Source organism: Theobroma cacao, chromosome 4 (genome assembly GCF_000208745.1).
Source record: "Theobroma cacao cultivar B97-61/B2 chromosome 4, Criollo_cocoa_genome_V2, whole genome shotgun sequence".
In the NCBI taxonomy this organism is placed as follows: Eukaryota; Viridiplantae; Streptophyta; class Magnoliopsida; order Malvales; family Malvaceae; genus Theobroma; species Theobroma cacao.
Genome location: NC_030853.1, coordinates 2411258 through 2435298, shown reverse-complemented (window position 1 = coordinate 2435298; position 24041 = coordinate 2411258). Strand labels below are relative to the sequence as shown.

Genomic DNA, 24041 nt, shown 5'->3' with positions numbered 1-24041 from the left:
TTTAATCCCAGACCTTATGTGCAGCCCATAAATGGATTCGGTGATCTTGAAATTTATTATGATCGCCACCCTCTACAGTCTGGAAGAATGAGTTCACAAGGTATTAACTTTTGTGTACAGGTTCACAGTTCCTAATTGCCATCTATGATTGAGAGTTCCAGTTAAGGTGAAGATAGAAATTTTCTTTCTGTTAAGGTATATTCTCTTTGTAGAATGGCACGTCTATTTGGGTTTGACCAACCAACTCTGCCTAACTCTTTTTCAACTGTTAGTTTTTCTTCTTGCGTTTTTTCATTTCTCATGGTAGGACTTCAACTCCGTTTAGATAAATTTAAGAGTTGTACTGTCCCATCTTTTGACAGAGTTGGTATCCACACTTCTAGATGGTTTGCTTATTGGAGAGAGTGTGTTGAAGAATGAAGATCTTTTATTATGCCTTTGACTAATCCTAGAGCTTGTCTTTACACTCCTCCTATAAGTAACACCGATGTATCCTTGTGCTTGATTTCTCTCACAAAGAAAAGAAATGTAAATGAAGAAAAAGATGATGCTCATCGCGCTCTTACTCATCGAACAAAACATGTGCATCGAAAAGTAAGTTCATCATTTACTACTTCTTTTACTTTTTTTTTTTAAATTCATTTCTTAATCATACTTTTTTTTTTGTAGAGAGAAACAACTACGAGAATAGAACTTAACTCGGTTGAAGAGGAAGAGACTTTAAAAGCTGAGATTAAGAAAGAATCATGTGATTCTGAACATAGTGATGAATTTGATGATGAGTTTGTTGATATTGATAAAGCTGAAGTTAAGGGTGAACTAGCCTCTTTTGATGATTTCATTGATTTGGATGTTCTATTTCCTTCTCATGTTCAGAGCTCTACTATGAGCCAGGTATAAACATATTACTATGTTACCCCAATTGATGTTAATCCCTTTTTTTTTAAAAATTAAGATCATTTTTACTTCCCAGGTTATTCAAGATGAGGGTATTCCTAATACTGAGGTTGTTCCCAACACTGAGGTTATTCCTACTGTCGAGGTTGTATCTGATGTTGGAGTTGATGTTGGAGCTATTTCTAATGTTGTCATTGATAATGTCATAGCAATTCCTAATATTGAATCTGTTCATGATGTTGGAGTTATTATTGATGATGCTAGAGTTACTTCAATTAATTCTCGTGCTTCTTCTTCCCCAATGCTAGCATACAAAGATGCTAATAGTGTTTTTGGTACTTAAGTAGCATGTACTAAACATAGTGGTAGGAAAGTCGACTTCCATGGTTTTCAAATTTCTTCAGAATATGTGGAATACTTGGAGCAAATTTTTAGTATAAAAGGGGAATTTGGAGTACCTCTTTTTTGAAGAACATGGATATCATTTGTTTAATGATGGAAGTGATGGGTAGAGCTCTAGCCATTTCTCATGCTCAATTAATGAGTATTTCACCAAAGGAATTGCAACATATATTATGAGATTTCGATGATGCTTGTAATGTTGGATTCAAACTTGAATGCCTCAATGATTGTAGATCTAAAGCCAAAGCTTTTCTCACCAAGTCTTCCTCGGAAAAAGAGTTGGAAGACATTGCAACAAAGATAGCTTCACTAAGAAAGTGTGAAGCTGAACTGCAAGAACAATTAGATATCTTTGCCAATATTAAGAATAGTAACTCTTCTCTATGGAGTATACAGTTGGCTAGGCTTTTGCTTCCCTTTTGCTTATCTTTTACTTTTTTGAAAGCTTGTTTAAGCTAGTTCTTTGCTATTGATATATCGTATCTTTATTTTCATTTTGCTATAATAATAATATCATACGCATGTTGCGTACTTATTCCTATTTCACATTATTGTATGTGGCCAAAAGGGAACTTTCAACTTTACATCAAGGAGATTAACTCTAACCTGATATGAAGGAAATTAATTTAACCCTTAAAATAAGTAAGCATAAGAGCTGCGACCAATTTGTAAGCAATAAACTAGGGCCAAGAAATGAGCGATAAAGCTTGTGGCTAATAGCATAACATCATTACAGCCAAATTATGAGCAATAAAGCTAGCGGCTAAAATATGAATAATAAATTATGATCAAAGAATAAGCGATAAAATTTGAGACCAATAGAAAAATATCATTGTAGCCAAAATATGAGCGGTAAACCTTGCGATTGAAGTAAGAGTGATGAACTATGGTCAAAGAATGAGCAATAAAGCTTGTGACTAATAGTATAATATAATTACAGCCAAAATATAAGCGATAAAGCTAGTGGCTAAATATGATTTTTTTTAAATGTCAAATTGCAATTCTTAAAACAATGAAGAGTCAAAGTCATAAAAATATCATACATGAGCGAGAAACTGGTTGTTCTGGATACTATTATTCTCAATCAATAACTCACCTACTTGCATCTTGTTGTGAAATATTCCCTTTTGAAAAGGACCTATTCTTTTTCTACCTCATTCTTTAATTGCATTCACTATTAGAGTATTCTTTCTATCGAAGTGAGTAGCTCCCTTTTGTTTGAGAACCGTATTATTGGTTCTTCGTACCGTTTCCACTAAAGTAGCAATAATTGGAAAAGGTAAATTCTCTAAGTGTAGCCTACACTCATTAAACATTCCTTGAATGTAAATTTTCATCAACTTCTTCTCATCATGAGACTCTTATATATCTAATACCATTTCTCTCAAGCGTTAGATGTATTCCATGAGGTCTTCTCTAGACTTTTGATATTCTCTTCCCAAATCAACTAGAGTAACTTTCTTTTAAGTAGAGAAAAACTTCTCTTTAACATCTTGCAGATTTGATTTCAAGATTCAACAAAGCCAGGGGTGAGATTAACATACCATGTATAGGCCTTTTCGATGAGAGATTTAGAGAGCTCTTTCAACTTCAAGTCATCATCCAATCTCGCTAGTCCGAGTGTTTCCATAAATTCCATAACATGTTCTAATACTTCACCAGTCTTACCATCAAATTGCTTGAATTTAGGGCTAGTGTAGCCCTTAGGATATGATTTAATAACATTTAGAGCTCTTCCATTGTCACAAAGCTTTGAATAATGGTTGGTGGAATTATTGCAATAGAGGTAGTTGCTGGCATAACTACCACAGAGGAGTTGATCAAGTTGAGATTTCCAACACCTACCACATTAGTTGCATTTTCTCTATTTCCTCCATTCACATTTGTGTTTAGAACTAGGGGAATGGATCCATTTGATGCTTTCTCATCACCATTAAGGTGTACAAGTTGAGCTTGAAAAATGGTGGGAATTGAGGATGCAAGTTGAGATATGGTCTCCAACATCCGTTTATTATTGTCTTCCAACATTTGCATTCTCTCTCGAGAAGCCTTAATCATTTTCATCAGCTCTTGGATGTAGATAGGAATAGTTGCATCTTGTTTACTAAAGGAATTGTTTATTTCTTTTAATAACACAAAGTTTTTCTATTAAATTTTTACTTAATGCAATCACTCCTCCCTAGTGGAGTCATCAAAATGTAAATGGGATTCTTGTGATAGGGAGAGGAAGCATTGCAAACAAGTAAAAGGATGTGTCGAAAGCGGCAGAGAGGAAAATTAGAGCAGTTCTTGAAGTATTGAGTATTATGGCAGGTGGAAGACAATAAGAAGAGAATTAGAGAGAGAATTAGAGAGAGAATTTAGAGAGGGAAGCTTTGAAGGAGAATGTGTTAGCCTTTTTTTAGGGAAGGAAGAGCCCCTCTAAATGAATTGTGAGGCTCTATATATAGTACTAAAAGTGACGGTTACTCAAAAATAGGCTTTAATACGCTTAATGAATAACATTATTATGAAGAACATTAATGTGAGTAACCATTACTGTAATTGGATGTAATAAGACTTATTTTCAAGTAAAAGGTAATAGAGAAGAGGTGTACGTGAAAAGGTACAAAAGAATAAGTTGTACGAGAACAGGTATAAGAGAAGAAGCCGTGCATGAATAGGTATACGAGAACAGGATAGAATGGTAAAACACTTGTACTTTAGGAAAAGGTTAAGAGGAAGATCTCTTAACTACCTCCATATCTAAGCCACCAAGCCAAACTCCCTGGAACATCCGAAGATGAAAGTAACCCATAAACCCTGCCACTTATTCCGAGTTGCTTTCACTGTCATCCAAGTGAAGTGGTTATTATATTCGAAGTAGCTGTTCTACTTGTATTAGTTGTTTGATAACTCTATTATATAGAGTTATCATAGGGTACTTTTTGGAGCATAAACTTTGCTTTTTCTTTTAGTTCTTTGCTTAGTCCGTAGCAAATTTTCATGCTTTTTAGTATAAGTTAACTCTTAGGGTGTCTAGTGTCATTTAGACCATTTTAGCTTCATTTCTTTTCAAAATTTTTAAATCAACCTCTAACTATTGAACCTTTTGATGTTGAAGGAATCGTGGAGCTGAAAGAGAAGCTGATTGTGAGGATCACAACAACTCTGCACGAGGCAACTTGAAGGAGGAGAACATGGTAGCAGAATGCTCAAAGTTACAATAGCAAAAATGTCCAGGTAGAGAGTTTCTCACTGTAGCGAGAAACAGGGCAAGAAGAGGCAATAGGATTTTTGCTGCAACGAGAATCCAATCTTGCTACAGCGAAAATGAAGAGCATTGCAAAGCCAAGTCAGCTTCTAGCTCGCTACAGCAAGAATCCAATCTCACTGTAGCGAGAACATGTCAGAAAAATCAAATATGCTTGGCACGAGATTCTAGGTCAAAATTGAATGAATAAGGGAGTATAAATAGGAACTTTTGCACAGAAAAAGAGGCAGATTCGGGGGAGACACTTTGGGCAATAAGAGGCTGAAGCAAAATGGGAAAAAGGAAAAGAATCAAGAGCTAGAGCTTGTAAAGCTGCAACAGAACATCTTCCTCTCTCTCTCTCTAGATTTGAAGCTTTCTCTCTCTTTCTCATTTGTAAAACAATACTTTTGTTTACTGTATTATGTACTCTCTTTTTGGAAATGTTGAGCTAAACTTATTAATCTAGGATTATGGTTGACTTTATTATGTAGTTTGGATATTGATTTGGGTGGTTGCTTAGTCTCATTGGAAACATTGATGCTTACTCAAATTTAAACTTATTTGCCCATTTATTGGATTGATAACCAATTAAATGTGTTTAAGTATTTAGATGACATTTGAAAGAGTTAATCTAAATTAGACTTAGATTTGAGTAATGTGTGTTCAAAACACTTCAAAAGGAATTTTAGTGCTTTGATGTGTAATTAGAGTAGAAATACATTTAATTGCAGCACATAGTCTATTTGGAAATCCTTGGTTTAAAGTGCTTAGTTTAGTTGTCTCCTATAAACATATAGTGATTCAATTAGATTAAGTAAGTGTGTAATATCTCGACGGAGAAGTACACATACCTCAAGATTTTAGACTAACATAATCTTTCATTAAGATTAAGTAACTAACCAAACCCAATTCCAAATGAAATTTTAGAGGATACCATAATCCTAGAATATTAGACCATTGATTTGACTTCAATTGATCATTTGCACCACTTAGATTAGACTTAGATAATTAGATTACATTTTTTTTTCATAGTTCACAATTTGTTACTTGGATAAAATTAGCTTGTTATAATTTTAGTAGTTAGCACAAATTTTAGATCAACTCCTTGAGGATCGACACATCAACTTATCACTTACTACTTGTTGCGATCGTGTCCACTTGCACGTAATCTTTGCTTGTATGTTGCATTCAAATTGAGCATATCCCATATTGCATAAGCAAGAGAATTATTTTTATTTTTTTTTATTTTTTTTACAAGCAACAAGTTTTTTGCGTCGTTGCCGGGGAGTTGTTTTCTATTTTTGTGCTAATATTAATACTAAGCAAGCTAGTCTTAATTCAAGCTTTATTTTTCAGTGTTTTTAGGTACGGAGAACCCTTATTATATGAGAAGAGTACAAAACTTGGAATGGATTTTGCATGATCCGGAAATAGGGGAAACATTTCAAAGACTACTTAGACAAGATCCCCAAGACGGTGAACAAGTTGACAACATGGCTGCAAATAAGAGGGAACAAAATGTGCAACAGCATGAAGTAGTGGATAATAGATCCTTGAGAGACTATGCAGTCCCATTGGTGCAAGGTCTTCACTCAAGTATTCAGAGGCCGGCCATTCAAGCTAATAATTTTGAGATTAAGCCGGCCATCATCCGAATGATACAAACCTCTGTTCAGTTTGGAGGCTTTCCCAACGATGACCCCAACGCGCATATCGCTAATTTTTTGGAGATTTGTGACACTTTCAAGTATAACGGGGTCACTGACAACGCGATACGATTGTGATTGTTTCCTTTCTCGTTGCGAGATAAGGCGAAAGTGTGGCTGAACTCCCTTCCCACAGGATCCATCACTACATGGGATGACCTGGCGTAGAAGTTCTTAGTCAAATTCTTTCCTCCAGTACAGACTGCGAAGATGAGAAACAACAATACTTCTTTCACGCAGTTGGATTCTGAGTCTCTATACAAAGCATGGGAGAGGTATAAAGACTTGCTCCAGAAATGTCCACACCATGGCCTCCCCAAATGGTTGCTAGTGCAAACCTTCTACAATGGCCTACTAAACTTGATTCGAACCACCATTGATGCAGCAGCTAGAGGTGCTCTCATGGCAAAGTCGATTGATGATGCATATGACTTCTTAAAAGAGATGGCCTCCAACAACTATCAATGGCATTCCGAGAGGGCCTTGCCAAGGAGGGTAGTTAGGGTTCACGAACTAAATGCCATTAATGCATTGACAGCCTAAGTAGTTGCTCTCACGAAGAAAATTGATGCTTGCAAAGTCCATTCAGTACAAAGTTCATTTATTTCTTATGAATATTGTGGGGATGAGCATCCTACCGATCATTGTCCAATGAGTGCAGAATCAGTGCAATTTATTAGTAACAAGCACCAGAATTTTCCGCAGTAGAATTTTCCATAGCAGAATAACCCCTATGCAAATACTTACAACCCTGGGTGGAGAAATCACCCAAATTTCTCTTGAGGCAGCCAGCAGGGATCTTCATCAGCTCCGCGCCCACATTTTCCCTTGGGTTTTCCACAGCAACCTAGACCCCCAATGTAGGAAAAGAAGCCTTCCATGGAGGATTTACTCATGCAGTACATGGCAAAGACAGATGCTCTTATTCACAGTCAAGCAACCTCATTGAAAAATCTTGAGACTCAAATGGGGCAGTTAGCCAATGCTGTCAATGCTAGGCCTTAAGGAACATTGCCTAGCGACACAGAGCCAAATCCAAGAAAAGAAGGAAAAGAGCATGTGAAGGCCATCACTCTTAGGAGTGGAAAAGTATTGGTTGACAACAGTATTAAGCAAGAAAAGCCTCAAGAGAAGCCAATTGAGAATGAAACAGCAGCTGAAAGTTCTGACCAACAGGAGCAAGTCAAAGATACTCAAACCACAAACCCACCACCTCCATTTCCTCAGCGTCTCCAAAAGCAAAAGTTAGATGCTCAATTTCAAAAATTCTTGGAAGTGTTTAAAAAGCTGCACATAAATATATCGTTTGCTAAAGCATTAGAGCAGATGCCTTCATATGTCTAGTTTTTGAAGGATATCTTGACAAAGAAAGAAGACTTGGCAAGTATGAAACTGTGGCATTAATCGAGGAGTGTAGTGCCATAATTCAGAACAAGTTACCACCGAAGCTCAAGGATTCGGGAAGTTTCACGATACCTTGTACTATTGAGGCATTGTTCTTTGCTAAAGCTTTAAGTGACTTAGGGGCCAGCATAAATTCGATGCCTTTGTCAATCTATCGGAAGTTAGGGTTGGGAGAAATCAAGCCAACCACGGTGACACTACAACTAGTTGATCGCTCTCTCACTTATCAGCTAGAAATTATGGAGGATGTGTTAGTCAAGGTTGATAAATTCATTTTTTTGGTGGATTTCATTGTTCTAAACATGGAAAAGGATCGAGAGGTACCAATCATACTTAGGAGACCCTTTTTACACACCGTAAGAGTTCTTATTGATGTAGAGAAAGAAGATCTTACATTGAGAGTTTAAGATCAGGAGGTAACATTTAATATTCTCCAAACTCTAAAGTTTCCCAACAATCATGATGAATGCTTTGCTGTAAGTGTTGTCAATAGTGTCACCCATGAGGTATTTAAGGAAAGTTACCCCTAAGACCCTTTAGAGGCATTTATAGTAGCTAGTTCCCAGAGGGAGAATGATGATTTTATGGAATGTGTGAAATTATTGGACGCATCTTCTCGAGTGTTGAGGACACCATTTGAAGCTTTAAATTTTTCTACTACATCATTACCAACAAAGCCATCCATTGAGGAACCTCCCATGTTGGACCTTAAGCCACTACCTTCACATTTGAGGTATGCATTCCTTGGAAATTCAACTACTCTTCCAGTTATTGTTTCCTCTACACTTACTAACTTGCAGAAGAGAAACTTTTGAGGGTATTAAGGGAGCACAATAAGGCTATAGGATGGACCATCGCAGACATTAAAGGGATTAGCCCTTCCATTTGCACGCATAAAATCCTTTTGGAGGAAGATCATTATACTTCCATTGAGCATAAAAAAAGACTTAATCCCATTATGAATGAGGTAGTAAAAAAGGAAATCATCAAATGGTTCGATGCTGGAATCATCTACCCCATCTCAGACAACTCATGGGTGAGCCCAATTCAATGCGTCCCGAAAAAAGATGGGATAACTGTGATCCCAAATTCAAACAATGAACTGATTCCCACGAGGACGATAACGGGATGGCGGGTATGTATGGATTACAGAAAGCTCAACCGAGCAACAAGGAAATATCACTTCCCACTTCCCTTTATTGATCAAATGTTGGACCATTTAGCTGGTAAGGAATTCTACTGCTTTTTAGATGGTTACTTGGGTTATAACCAGATTGCTATTTCGCCTAATGACCAAGAGAAGACAACTTTTACTTGTCCTTATGGTACTTTTGCCTTTAGAAGAATGCCTTTTGGTTTGTGTAATGCTCCAACAACTTTTCAAATATGCATGATGTCTATTTTTTCTGATATGGTTGAAAAATGTCTTGAAGTGTTCATGGATGATTTTTCTGTGTTTGGCAGTAACTTTGATGACTGTCTTTTGAATCTACCTAAGGTCCTTCAACTGTGTGAAGAGACCAATTTAGTGCTAAATTGGGAGAAATGTCATTTCATGGTGGAAGAAGGCATTGCGTTAGGGCACAAGGTTTCGAGCAAGGGCTTGGAGGTTGACAAAGCCAAAATTGAGACAATTGAGAAGCTTCCACCACCAACTTCAGTGAAAGGTATTAGAAGTTTTTTGGGTCATGCTGGTTTTTATAGGAGGTTCATTAAAGATTTTTCAAAAATTTCCAAACCTTTGTGCAATTTGCTAAAGAAAGATGTCCCATTTAAATTCGATGATGCATGTCATGCTGCATTTTTAGAATTGAAAAAGAAATTGGTATCTGCTCCTATCATTATAGCTTCAGACTGGAATCTTCCTTTTGAGTTACTGTGTGATGTTAGTGACTACGTTGTAGGAGCAGTACTAAGCCAAAGAAAATCCAAAATTTTTCATTCTATTTATAATGCAAGCAAAACATTGACTGAGACTCAAATGCACTACACCACCACTGAAAAAGAACTGTTAGCTATAGTATTTGCATTTGATAAGTTTCATTCTTACTTGGTTGGCACTAAGGTTATTGTGTACACTGATCATTCTGCAATTAAGTATTTGATTGCCAAAAAAGATGTCAAACCAAGGTTGATTAGGTGGATCCTACTGCTACAAGAGTTTGATTTAGAGATCTGTGATAAAAGGGGAACTGAAAATCAAGTAGTAGACCATCTCTCAAGATTTGAGCTTGAACATCAAGGTAAGGAGGAAATCGTCATCAAGGAAACCTTCCCGGATGAACAAATCTTTCAAGTGAGTAAGAACTCAATCCCTTGGTATGCTGACTTTGTGAATTATCTGGTGAGCAACATTATTCCCTCAGATATAAATTTTCACTAGAAAAAGAAGTTTTTGCATGATGTTAAAGCTTATGTGTGGGATGAGCCTTTCTTGTTTAAGTAGTGTAATGATCAAATTCTGAGAAAATGTGTTCCAGAAGAAAAAGTTCAAAGCGTGCTTCATCATTGCCATTCTTTGGACTATGGAGGACATTTTGGAAGAACAAGAACTGCTGTTAAAGTCCTCCAATCAGGTTTGTATTGGCGTACATTGTTTAAAGATGCTTACAAGTTTGTTTTGCAGTGTGACAGATGCCAAATAGTGGGTAATATCTCCAGGCAACAAGAAATGCCCCTCAACAACATGCTGGAAGTAGAAATTTTTGACGTGTGGGGTATTGACTTCATGGGTCCGTTTATATCTTCATTCAACGATAGATATATCTTGCTTGCTGTGGATTATGTCTCCAAATGAGTGGAAGCAGTAGCATTTCCTCACAATAATTCTAAAGTGGTAATGAAGTTCATCAAGAGGAACATTTTCACTCGATTTGGCACTCTAAGGGCAACTATTAGTGATGAGGGGAGTCACTTTTGCAACAAATATGTCGATGCACTTCTTGCAAAATATGGAGTTAAACACAAGGTTGCAACTACGTACCATCCTCAAACTAGTGGGCAAGCCGAAGTGTCCAATAGAGAAATTAAGAGAATTTTGGAGAAAATGGTTTGCCCCTCAAGAAAGGGTTGGGCAAGAAGATTGGATGATGCATTGTGGGCATATCGAACTGCTTACAAGACACCAATTGGCATGTCTGCATACAAGTTAGTCTTTGGAAAAGCTTGTCATTTACCGGTGAAACTTGAGCATAAGGCATATTGGGCAGTGAAGAAATTAAACTTGGATCTACAAGCAGCGGGAAAGAAGAGGTTGTTGCAATTGAACAAACTTGATGAGTTTCGCCTTCAAGCTTACGAAAATGTCAAATTGTATAAAGAGAAGACAAAGCAATGTCATGAGAGGAAGATAGTGGAACAACGCTTTGAGCCGGGTCAATTGGTGCTACTATTTAATTCTCGCTTGAAATTATTCCTGAGAAAACTAAAATCGAGGTGGTCAAGGCCGTTCATTGTTTCAAAAGTTTCTCCACACGGTGCTATGGAAGTGATGGATAGCAAGACTAATGAAACATTCAAGGTTAATGGACAGCGGTTGAAGCATTATTTTGAAGGGAACGTTGATCATCAACGCTCATCTATCCACTTAGTCGACCCTCACTAAGCGCTCGAAAAGTCTGGCTGAAGACTTTAAACAAGCGCTTCTTGGGAGGCAACCCAAGTTCTTTACCCCTAAGTCTCTTGTTTTAAAATTTAATCATTAGGTTATAGAATGCTTTACATTTTTAATCTTTCTTTCTTCCATTTATACTTTGATACTACCATTTTTAGTTTCATTTACTTATCATTTTCATACATAGCTCTATAGTTTTAATTGTGTTTTTTTTTTTAATTTTGTTTGACAGATAGAAGGGGAGCATCATAGAAAATATCTCGCTATAACGAAATCTTAAGCTCGCTACAGCGAAATTGAGGCAGAGAAACAAAAAGTTTCTCGTTGTAGTGGGAAAAATGGCAATAAAAGGCGAGAAACAGAAAGTTTCTCGCTGCAGCGAGATTTGGACTCAATTTCCAGAAAGTTTTTCGCTGCAGTGAGACTTCTAGCTCGCTGCAGCTAGAACTCAAGCTCGCTGCATAGAGATTTGCTGTGTGATGAACCCCTAGAAATAGAAAGTTGCTCGCTATAGCGAGATGTTTCCCTTTAACACTTGTGGTTCTAGCTGCAGCGAGAACCCATTCTCACTGCAGCGAGATGTCAGACCCCTCCCCACTATAAAAGGCTCATCTTTTCCCCTATCTTCCCTTCTCTCAAAATTTTAAACCCTAACCCCACTCTCTTCCCAAAATCCTCTCTCACAACTTCAAATCTCTCTCTCAACCATTGTCCAAATCATCACAAATCATCAAATTCAAGTTTTGAGGTTTTTAAGCAAAGGTTCTTCATCAAAAACAAAGGTTTGGGTAAGATACTCTTTAGTTTTTGCCTCAATTTTCAAATTGGAAGAAAGTGTTTGTGTTGAAGATTTTGGTGACAATTTGTACTAGGTTTTGCTTATCTCTATGAGTAGTGGTAAGCTAGTTGAAATTTGATGAATTTTATGTGATGGAATTATAGAATTTTGATGTTTGTTGATTGGGAATTTTGTCAATGTGATGCACATTTTAGGTTGCTAGATAATTATTTGCATTGGTGAGATTCTACGGCTGTTGGGAAGGGGATTTTGAAAGGGTTTTTGATTGAGGTCAATTGCGATAAACATTTGGTGATTAGTGGGTATTGGGTAGTGATAGTCTCAAATTAGGAATTGTGAAGTAGAGAATTTGGAAAAAATCATGGCACCCAAGAGAGTTAGGATGGGCAGTGCTGGATTCGATAGATCAAAATTTGTGTCAGTAGAGTCTTTACACTGACACAATCAGTCCCTGCTACACAAATCTCCAGTGCTAGAGAGAGGGATTGACCTGCCTCAAATCAGATATAATTATATGAGGCACTTTTTGTGCACAACCCAAAGCGGTAGTCATTCCCTTCGTTAGGGAGTTTTACGCCAATGTGGTAGAACATGAAAATGGAGTGGCATTTTGTAGGGGAAAGAGAGTTTCATTCGACAACCACACCATCAATAGGTTATACAACACCCCAGACATAGAAAATGATGAGTACACTCAATATATTAATGGGAAGGTGGACTTGGATGAGGTCATTAGTTTGTTGGGTAACCTCGGGACAACATGGAGATTGGTTAGGGGGTTCTGACAACATTCAAGGCAAGCGCGCTCAAAAATGAATACAAGGTTTGGCACCACTTTGTCTCAACCAAGATGCTACCAAAGAAACATACAAGTGAGGTGACCAAGGACTAAGTAGTCTTAATCTATGCCATCGTCTCAAGTAAGTCCTTAAACATTGGTGAATTAATTTACTCTAAAATTCTTCGCACTGCTGGTTCTACTAGGGATGGCCTATGGTACCCGTCACTCATCACCGCTTTATGCAAACAAGCGAGAGTCCTATGGAGCCCAAACGAGGAGATTATGCAATCGAAAGCCCCAATAGACAGTGGGATCGTGCAGAGGATGCAACTTCCGCAATCTCAAGCTACTGGTGCTAGTTCATCCGCTCCACCAAGGCCTCCATCTCGTAGTAGACCAGTGAATCTGCCTCAACAAATTAACCGTTTGGAGCGAAGAATGGGAAACATGGAGCAGATGTTACATGCTATGGTAGAGCACATGGGAATGGAGATGGAAAATTTCCCACAACCAACAGAGGACACGACTGATGATGAGAACGAGAGGAGGACAGTGACTCTTTTTGAATAAGAGTACTCTTTCCTATGCTTTTATTAACATTGAGGACAATGTTAGATTTAAATTGATGGGGAGTTTTAAAATTTTTAAAACTTTGTCTTATAGGTCTTTGCTTTTAGAGTTTTAAAACTTTGCTTTTATATTGTTTGTTTTTAGGTGTTAGTAATAGTTGTTGCTTTTCAATTTCAAGTTAGGAAGTTAGTTTTTCTAATCTTTGAAAATGTTGGATTTAATGATTCATTCCACCAATAAATTAGATTTACTCATCCAATAAAGAAAAATAGTTGTCTTTTAGTCTTATGCTCATAGTGAACATGAATATGGTTTGAGTATTTTGTTGAACCTCATTGCTAAGCATCACTGTAGATTGTTTTTTTCCACTATATTGTGCACTTATTTTTTGCTTTAACTAATTGTGATCACTTAGAGAAAGTTTATGCAAGTGTGAATGTTTGAATAAAATCATGAGTTTTAGAATTTGTTTTAGTTTCTCTCGAGGCGAAATCTTAGGCTACACTTAGTTAGGGAGATGACTTGGGCCATTTGTGGATCGATTGAGCTTTTCAAGCCTACCATACATAATTATATTCCTAGTCACCCTTGTTTGAGCCAAATTTTCTCCTTTCTTTTATCACACACTCAGTAAAAAGCCTTAACTTGTAAATAAAATTTCCACTTTAACACCCAACACTCTTAAGCACATAGATTATTTTTAGGAGATGTTGTGAGTGTAGACATGGTGAAAAAGGGTAAAGAAGTGGAACTCATTCAAATTAAAAAAAAAAAACCCCATTACTTACCATGAAATGACATAAGTTTGGGGGTGTCAATTCAAATTCAAAAAAAAAAAAAAAGAGAGAATAAAGTGTTTGATGAATTTAGAGGATGATGAATTAGAGAAAAAGGGTAGTGACTAGAAGAAGTGAAAAGCAAAGCTTGCTAGAGATCTTAGAATAATCATGTGCTTAGGGTGATTTGAGCCACATTTTATCCTTTATCATACCTTAACCCTAGCCACTCATTACAAGCTAGATAAAGTCCTAAGGATCCTCGATTGAGTGTTAGCCTACATTAGTGGAGATAGAAACAAAGAACGGACTTATGAAACTCTTGACTAATTTAAATTCTTGCATGAGCATAAACTAATCTGAGTGACATGGTATGTATTGCAAGGAATTTCTCACACACTAAAGGGAAACCAATTGAAAATGAGCTTGCAATTTTGTTGATGCATGTACTTGAACAATATTTGTGATTTGCTGTGAGCTTGGAAAATTAGGCAACATATGAGGAGTTTAAGGGTAATCTTTGAGTTGGTGCAATGAATTTGTCAGTTAATGTTTTCAGTCTTAAGTGTCTTTGATTACTTTAAGTTTTGCTCGATAACTACCAAAAGAGTAAGTTTAGGGGTGTGATAACTCTATGATATAGAGTTATCATAGGGTATTTTTTGGAGCATAAACTTTGCTTGTTTTTTTAGTTCCCTTCTTAGTCCTTAGCAAATTTTCATGCTTTTTAGTATGCTTTTTAGTATAAGTTAACTCTTAGGGTGTCTAGTGTCATTTAGACCATTTTAGCTTCATTTCTTTTCAAAATTTCTTAAATCAACCTCTAACTATTGAACCTTTTGATGTTGAAGGAATCATGGAGCCGAAAGAGAAGCTGATTGTGAGGATCACAACAACTCTGCATGAGGTAGCTTGAAGGAGGAGAACATGGTAGCAGAGAGCTTAAAGCTGCAGCAGTAAAAATGTCCAAGCAGAAAGTTTCTCGCTACAGCAAGAAACAGGGCAAGAAGAGGTAGTAGGATTTTCGCTACAGTGAGAATCCAATCTCGCTGCAGCGAAAATGAAGAGCATTGCAACGCCAAGTCAGCTTCTAGCTCGCTACAGCGAGAACATGTTAGAAAAAATGGAATATGCTTGACACAAGATTCTAGGTCAAGGCTGAATAAAGAGGGGAGCATAAATAAGAACTTTTGCACAGAAAAAGAGGTAGATTCAGGGGAGACGCTTTGGGCAAGAAGAGGTTGAAGCAAAATAGGAAAGAAGAGAAGAATCAAGAGTTGGAGCTTGTAAAGTTGTAACAGAACATCTTCCTCTCTTTCTCTCTCTATCTCATTTTGTAAAACAATGCTTTTTTTTTTTTATGTGTTGTGTACTTTCCTTTTTGAAATGTTGAGCTAAACTTATTAATCTATGATTATGGTTGACTTTACTATGTAGTTTGGATATTGATTTAGGTGGTTGCTTAGTCTCATTGGAAACATTGATGCTTACTCAAATTTAAACTGATTTGCCCATTTATTGGATTGATCACCAATTAAATGTGTTTAAGTATTTAGATGACATTTAAAAGAGTTAATCTAAATTAAACTTAGATTTGAGTAATGTGTGTTCAAAACACTTCAAAAGGAATTTTAGTGCTTTGATGTGCAATTAGGGTAGAAATACATTTAATTGCCGCACATAGTCTATTTGGAAATCCTTGGCTTAAAAAGCTTAGTTTAGTTGTCTCTTATAGACATATAGTGATTCAATTAGATTAAGTAAGTGTGTAATATCTCGATGGAGAAGTACACATACCTCAAGATTTTAGACTAATATCATCTTTCATTGAGATTAAGTAACTAACCAAACCCAATTCCAAATCAAATTTTAGAGGATACCATAATCCTAGAATATTAGACCATTGATTTGACTTCAATTGATCATTTGCACCACTTAGATTAGACTTAGATAATTATATTACATTTTTTTTTTCATAGTTCACAATTTGTTACTTAGATAAAATTAGCTTGTTGTAATTTTAGTAGTTAGCACAATTTTTAGATCAACTCCTTGAGGATCGACACATCAACTTATCACTTTACTACTTGTTGCGATCGTGTCCACTTGCACGTAATATTTGCTTGTATGTTGCATTCAAATTGAGCATATCCCATATTCCATAAGCAAGAGAATTATTTTTATTTTTTTATTTTTTTTACAAGCAACATTGTTCTATATGAAGTAGTGCTTTACTTATTCTAGTTGTTCTGTTTTAAGTAGTACTTCACTTGTTTTAATTATTCTGCGTAAAGTAACACTTCACTTGTTCTAGTTGTTTTGCGTGAAGTAATACTTCACTTGTTTTACTTATTCTTTATACAATATTATATTGTAACATAATTCTTTAGAGAATAGGTATTAACTAAAATCGAGTATCTACATACCATAACTTGAATTTCTCTGTTGACTCCTTGGTTCTTTTCCTTTTTGGTTGAGGCAAAAAAGTGTTTATAATTACCAAATGTTATTACATTATCATAGTGAAAGGATAAGCTACCCTTATCACAAAAATATAAGGAAACATAGTGAAATAGTTTATCTAATAAAAGTAACAATTTAAAGATATGTTTTGGAGAATTACACAATTACAATTTACAACAGAAAGAAAAATTTCAATGGAACATTACATCAGATTCACTATGAAGGTGTCAAATCAAATATTAGTGAAGAAAAACTTGCTTAAGCTTGGTCTAGTTGTTTCCCATGGGCCATGGCCTAGTCCAAATGCACAAAAGCCTTTTTTCTTTTTGTTTTTTGCAAAATATAAAAAACATTTCTCCTCTGGCTGAGGGCCAAGGCTGCTAGGCCCTATCTGCAACTTTAACACAGATAAGAAGCAGGACTGGAATTATATCTAAAGCAATTGGTTTGAAACTTCTGGTTTTTCATGCTTCTTGCCCTGCCTATGTAAGTCTACAAATAACATTGTACAAGCTTTGTTTAGAGACAGTCGTAGCCTCTCTGGGTCATACTGGCTAGAAGTGTTTTTCTGATACAGGATTCTTGGTCTTTACAGTATTTTCTCTTTCTCATTTTCAAAGTTTCACTTTATCGTGCAGGGCATACCACTTGCCTTTTCAAATTTGGTAATGTTCTTCTCAATCATTGGTAATCCTGTCCGGCTATATCATCTATGGCAAGATCCTCAATCAATACTTGTACCCCTTTAAATAAATGTGGAGGGACTTTTCAAAAACAAATTGTTAGATGTGGAGGGTGTCCTCAATCACCAGGTGCTGGTTATGTTTAACATCTATCCGTAAGTTTGGGCTTACTGATAGATATTAACTATCATTTTCATTTGTGAGTTTAGATACAACAATTCCGAGTAATTCAGCGTCTAGCTGTGTTTCTTTAAGAGAAGTACCAGAAAGAATCATGTGTGTCAGAATCATTCAATTTCATCAGTTAGATGAAAAACAACACAAATAACTGAGAGTAAAGAGTCAAGAATGATGCCCTTAGCAGTTTGTCCTTGGAAATTCTCCTCTACCAAATTGTCTCCCTGTATCAGTTTTCTTAGCCTTGAAATTGCTTAACACGCATTAACCTCGCACACTCTACACACCTTCTGGATGCTACATTAAGTCACAAGCAAACAAGATTTCCAAGCAAAGAGCTCAACTTTACACATACTGCTGCTTTTCCATTCATTTCTTTTATTTTATCTTTAATAAAGCAATAAAGCAAGCTAAAAGAAGTCTCAAAATGAAACAATTATTAGACGCTAATGGAAGAAAAGGAGTTTGTTTCGTTCTCCATAAAGCAAACCCACTAACATGTACATACCTTACCTCCCCTTTAAACTCAATTCTCATCTTTCTCACTAAGTTTAGCATCACCCCCCAGCTTCGCCACCAAGAAAATTAGTTCCATTTCCCCTACATAATAGAATGTACACCTCTTCACTTTCCAATTTGTGCTGGAAGAGAAGTTCTCAAACATTCAAAACCTTGGCTTCAAGAGTGAATTAAAGAAAGAAAGGGGTAAAGAACGAAAGAGAGAAATGAGTGCAGATTGGGGACCGGTCATTGTTGCAGTGGTTTTGTTCATCCTTTTGTCACCAGGGTTGCTGTTCCAGCTGCCATCGAGGACTAGAGTGATCGAGTTTGGTAACATGTGCACAAGTGGGATAGCCATCCTGGTTCATGCTGTAATATACTTCTGCATAGTCACCATCTTGATCATTGCAATTGGCATTCACATACATGTTAACTGATCCAAACTCCCCAAAAAAGGGTAGCTCCTTTTTTCCTTTCCTTTGGCTCTCCATTCGTTTTCCTTAGATGGAGCTCATGTTTCATATACCTTCTTTCCTATTGTCAATCTAATTTCCATTTTCCTTTATTTGTTTTCTTTTTTAACTACTTTGTTCATTGTTGTTTGCAAGATAAATCTTGAATTGTGTAATAATGAAGCTATTTCTTGACAAGATGGTCTGATTTTTTATGAAATTTAATCACTTGAGCTAATCTTACACTTTAAGTCACTATGAAAGACCATTTTAAAGAAGATTTACTGATGGATGATGGTCATATGAACTAGATCTTCCACTCTGCCCTCTAATCCCTTAAAACTTTCAGCATCTACTCCATTTCTATGAGTTTCTTTACTGATTCTAGCCAAATGAAAATGCTATATTAGTTAGTTTTATGAGATTGCCTTTGACAGTGTCGACAAAGACATCACTTGCAAAACCAAGAAAAGACCCAGAAGCCAGATTTTCCCTATTACCTTAAAATTCGCCAGGTTTTTTCTTATGATTACTGATAGATTTCCAGAGCTCTGTATTCCAGCGTCCAAGCTAAATAAAAAAAAAAAATAGCTTTTCCCAATAACAGAAGAACTCTATATTCCAGCATCCCAGATAAACCAGCAAATACTTTCGAAGGCAGTAGCATCAGCGACAAATCGCCAGGGTTTAATTAATTCAGATGGTCAAGGTTACGAAATTGGACAAAGAACTTAAAGCCCTTCTCTTGAAAGTGAGGAAAAAAGATAGCATTTTTCTGACAAAAAAAGGTAAACTTTGCCAGATAAAGATCTGTGCCACACATTTCATTGGTCCAAGAAAAAAAAAACAGGGTAATACAAAGACTAACCATATAGAACCCAACATAGATCTTGAATAGCGACACCAATAGCAAGACTCTCACCGACAGGGATGTGCCACCAGGCTCAGCCGGTGTAGATATGGAGATGGACAGCCAGGATCAAAACAGCATAGATGGCAAAGAAAAGAAGAGTGTGGATAGTAATGGCCTTGCCATTAGTTTTCATGCTTCCAAACTCCAGCTGCTTGCTGTTCCCTGGAAACGAAAACAGAAGTCCTGGCGATAGCAACACAAATAGCACCACCCCAACAAGTACAGGAGCCCAATCCGCCATTACAAGAAATTTCCTTGACTTAGCTGAACTTAACTACACCTGCGTTCAAAAAGTTCCTTTTTTCTTCCCAGAGAAAAGTGAAATTAATACTACTAGATTGTTCTGGGTAAGGTTAAAGTGTGGAAGAGGAAGATGGGATGGAAGTGAAGAAGATGGGTTCAGTTAAGGAGACTTTTAAGGTTGAAAGGGACAGCTGGGAAGTGGAGCCATTTGTGAGCACAAGAAAGACAAGAGAGTTGCGTATGGGTATTGGGGCCGGGGCTTTGTTTGGGTCCGGGATAAGTGCTTGCTCCTTGCTCCTTGCTCCTTGCTCCTTGCTCCGTGTGAATCTCTGACCTTTAGATTAAATTTGTCCAAGTTTGATTAGTGCAAATGAGATTAGGATTAGGGGTGATAATTAATGACGCGGTAAAATAAATCAGACAAAAAAAATCTTAATTCAAAATGATTTGAACATGAGATACCTAATTTAAACTTGAAAAAATTAAATCTTGGAATGATTTAAATTCGACGATCGATTTAATTCAAAATTATAGTAATTTGAAAATAAAATTAAAAATAAAAAATTTAATTATTAATTTTATTTAATCCGAACTCAGAACATTCGAACTTGAAATTATCGAACCCGAGATGACTTGTTCCCATCCGAATCCGATTGCCACCTCTATGAAAGAAGGGTTTTTATGCACTTTGCATTGTTAGGTGTTTATGGGTTGAGCTGAGTCTACCAAGTCTCTTTTTCAAAGTAAAGCTTGGTTCGATCCATAGATTTAACTATTATTTTATTATTAAAATGGAAAAAAATATTTTTTATAAATATTTTAAAATTAAAATATAATATTTATTAATAAAATAAGTTAACTAAGCCGAGACTCAAATCATAGATCTATCTAAGTCAATTCAAACCCCAAATTAAAATATGAATTATTATTTGTTTTTGGTTTTTGAGAACCATTTCATTTTATTAATTTTGACTATCTTGATGATGACTAAAATATGAATATTTTTTTTAAAGGTGATTAAAATATGAATATTTTAAAATGAAGAAGCATATAACTTAAAAAAATATGTAGATAGTTAACTAATTTTTTGAAAAATGTTTTCCATGTTATGATAACAAAAAAAAATCAAAAGATTTCGACCATTGAAATCAATAGGAGCAACAGAGTGATATGCTTGGAAAATATTTATAAATTGTTTCTCACTTTTCTGCAGGCAGTGGGGAGGGGATGGGAGTAGGTAGTTTCTTGTCAAAGCCTCAAATTTTTATAATCAAAGGCATGAAAAGGGGGAAGATAAAAAGAAGCAATGGAAAAAAGTAGTGTGCATCTTAGCCTCTCTCGGGCCATTTTTCTGAATTGATTGGCTAGTTCTGTACCTCTTACCTTCTTTTATAAAAGCTTGTGGTGTTCTCAAACACTAATCCTGATATGGACGGTGATCCTGGAGCATGAAGCACCAACAGATACATGGTGTACTGCAGTTGGTTGTAGAGGGCCTGTGGGATTGACATCAACAGGACAATTATGCCTTGCCTTATCCAACAAAAGCAAGAGATTTTAAAAGATTAAAAGCATAAAGTGGAATATTTGAGAGTTCTTATTTTTAGCTTTATGGAATTCTTATTCTCTCCATAAAATAAGCATCCAAGGCCCGTTTGATTCCTCCTTTTTCTATTAACTCTTGGAGGTTTGAGTCCCAAGGAGCTGCATAAACAGAAGGTTGGGGACATTTTTGAAAGCCATATAGGATGAATGATTGGGCTGCTCCCCTCATAGCTGCAGCGTTGTTTGCATTTCTGTCACCAGGGTTAGTCCTGCAAATCCCTGGGAAGAATCAACCCATTGATTTTATGAACATGAAGACCAGTGTGGCAGCCATATTTGTGCATGCAGTTCTCTATGCTTTGTTCCTGATCCTGTTTCTTGTCGTTCTTCATGTCCACCTCTATGTCTAAGAACAAAAGGGTGGCTTAAGAAGCTGTGCCAGGCACTCTCTCTACTTGACAGGATCAGATTTTCATTTTGTACTGTTTTATTTCTTAGTTCTAATTTGCTGTATGATCCCATGAAAATCTTGCAGTCACCGATGAAACTAAAGAAATCGGTACGGCTTGTAAGCTCTTGTAGTTTTGTTGGAAGTAGTGAATTTTAAGAAGAAATGAAACACTTTGCTATGAATAGTGCAGTTATCTGAGCAGATGTTCTCTGTAAACAATATTTCTTTCATTCTGAACTTGCTAAGAATGACAGGAGATAACCAGGAGCCGGTGATAAAATTAACAGCTTCAGTTCATTTCTCTGGCACCATACAGCTTCCAGTATTGCATGTTAAACTGACAAACAGCCATTTATGGATGTTTTTACTCTACAATCATTTTATTTTTCTATAAATGCATCAAAGCCTAGTTTCTGATTCTGATATTCCATGAACTGCTGATTAAGCATCAAAAGGTGACATTGTCAACATAACTGATGATCCACCTGAAGGCCAAATTTGGAGCTTATACATGAAATTACTGATAGAAATACATATCGGTATCACCATTTGCTAGCTTCCACCATAAAGAAATCATAACTAGTAAGGGTATGCAAAAATTTTGATAACATAGAAACCTGTCAAGTTGAGCATGAGCTTCAGAATTGTTTGCTTAATCTTAAAGAACCTAAGCAATTACAGGGATATGCCCTGTTTTGAGCACAGTAATCATTTGAACAAGGAAAGAGGAAAGCTATATAAACCTACCATTTTCATCGGCCTCTCTCATGTCAAATCAGCCCAATAATTCATGGAAAGGGAAAAAAATGAAGTCTAAATGCTCCGGCCCCACTTCTCAAGCCATTAGCCAATGATTGTTGAATGGTCATCTGGTTACTAAGTTAGCTGTAGATTAGTTTAGTAGCCATAGAATAAGATAAAGCTAAAAGGAATCAGGTAACCATGGTCATCTGGTTACTAAGTTAGCTGTAGATTAGTTTAGTAGCCATAGAATAAGATAAAGCTAAAAGGAATCAGGTAACCATGAGCAAGAAAGAAGTGGATCCACAAACCAGAATCAAACCATTTATTCTCAAATTTGGACGGTAAATGTGAAGTGAAAAGCCAAATGACCAAGAAATATAACTGTATAGGAACTTCGGTTCAAAAAAGGCACAGATGAAAGCGACAGAAATTGAATTACATACCAGTCCACAAACTTAGTGTCTAAAAATGATGGGTTCTTGCTTTGTCAGCTATGAACCAACATACATGTGCACACCGACAGCTAAGAGGAAGATACAGATGAGCGCAAAGTAAATTATGGAATGCACCAGGATGGATAAACCACTGGTCTGAAAGTTGCCAAACTCTATGAACCGGGATTTTCCTGGAACCTGAATCAGCAGCCCTGGTGTTAGCAGTATGAACAACACCACTGCCACGAATACCGGCCCCCAATCAGACATCTTTCCTCCTCTCCCTTTCTCTTGCTCTCAGCAGCACCAGAACCCTTAACGTAAATTATTTGGTGGTAATCTGATCTATAATGAATATAAGGAGTGGAGATGGAGATGGAAAAATAAGAAAAAGATGATTATAAAGGAGGTGTTTTGCTTTAGGAAGAAGAGACAACGGGTTTGATGACTAGGAAAAGTGAAGATTAGCGAATCAAGCTATTCGGATTCACACTTTTCTCCACTTACAATTATGACAGGCACTTTGGAGGAAAGGAAACTTCGCCTTCAACACTCAATGTGGTACGACAATTGTGCATTGCTTGTTCTTTTCTGAGCAAATATGATGTAACCCAATAACCAATCCCAACAGGCAAATCTGTTTTCATATTTGAACTTCCCTTAGCACTCTCAAGTACGTTTTCTGTCCATGAGCGGATTTTACAAGAAGCTCCGCAATGGATTAATTCAGTTGATTTTTATGTCTGGAATCAAAATTTATCCATTGGAGTGAGAATCTTCAGAGGCTTTAGATTTGTTGCAAGAAGCTTCCTGGAATAGTGGTGTTCAAGAATCCCCTTTTGATTACTTATAAGATCAGTATTCTGGGGCAGAGCCCTTATGGGTATATCCCCATGATCACGCCACGGCGAGGATAAAGTATATATGGTTAGCCTTCTTGACATCCTAGGATTACTTTTATCCAATTGATCAATAATTTAAGCTTCGATGGTATAATTAAGGATGCTTTGGTTGCAAATCCAATTTGCTTAGTGACTATTTGCAAGAGATGGATTCTGGGAGGCAAGATACCCGATGGTGTTACCCGAATTCTTTATTTTTTTCAAGCTTAAGTCATGTGATTTTCTAAAGCTTGCTTAAATTTAAGTTGCTAATACTGGTATCATATTTACATATGATGTGAGATGAGGGACCACAATCAGTAGCATATAATTTTCACAATTTTATTATTTGTGCCGTTTTATTTGGACTG

The 24041-nt window shown here is 36.5% G+C and overlaps 3 protein-coding genes across 3 annotated transcripts; 2 read left to right on the top strand and 1 right to left on the bottom strand.

Annotated features, from left to right (window-relative positions):
• On the top strand, positions 17963 to 18657 carry LOC18601040. Its single transcript, XM_018120136.1, has one exon. It carries the CDS (start codon positions 18232 to 18234, stop codon positions 18442 to 18444), a length of 213 nt encoding a protein of 70 aa, XP_017975625.1. The 5' UTR covers positions 17963 to 18231; the 3' UTR covers positions 18445 to 18657.
• Positions 19106 to 23276, bottom strand: LOC18601037. Its single transcript, XM_018120138.1, has 2 exons — positions 22859 to 23276; positions 19106 to 19631 (listed from the first exon to the last, which is right to left on the bottom strand). Exons 1-2 carry the CDS (start codon positions 23057 to 23059, stop codon positions 19404 to 19406), a joined length of 429 nt encoding a protein of 142 aa, XP_017975627.1. The 5' UTR covers positions 23060 to 23276; the 3' UTR covers positions 19106 to 19403.
• Positions 20904 to 21812, top strand: LOC18601039. Its single transcript, XM_018120137.1, has one exon. The coding sequence runs from the start codon at positions 21364 to 21366 to the stop codon at positions 21568 to 21570; it is 207 nt and encodes a 68-aa protein (XP_017975626.1). The 5' UTR covers positions 20904 to 21363; the 3' UTR covers positions 21571 to 21812.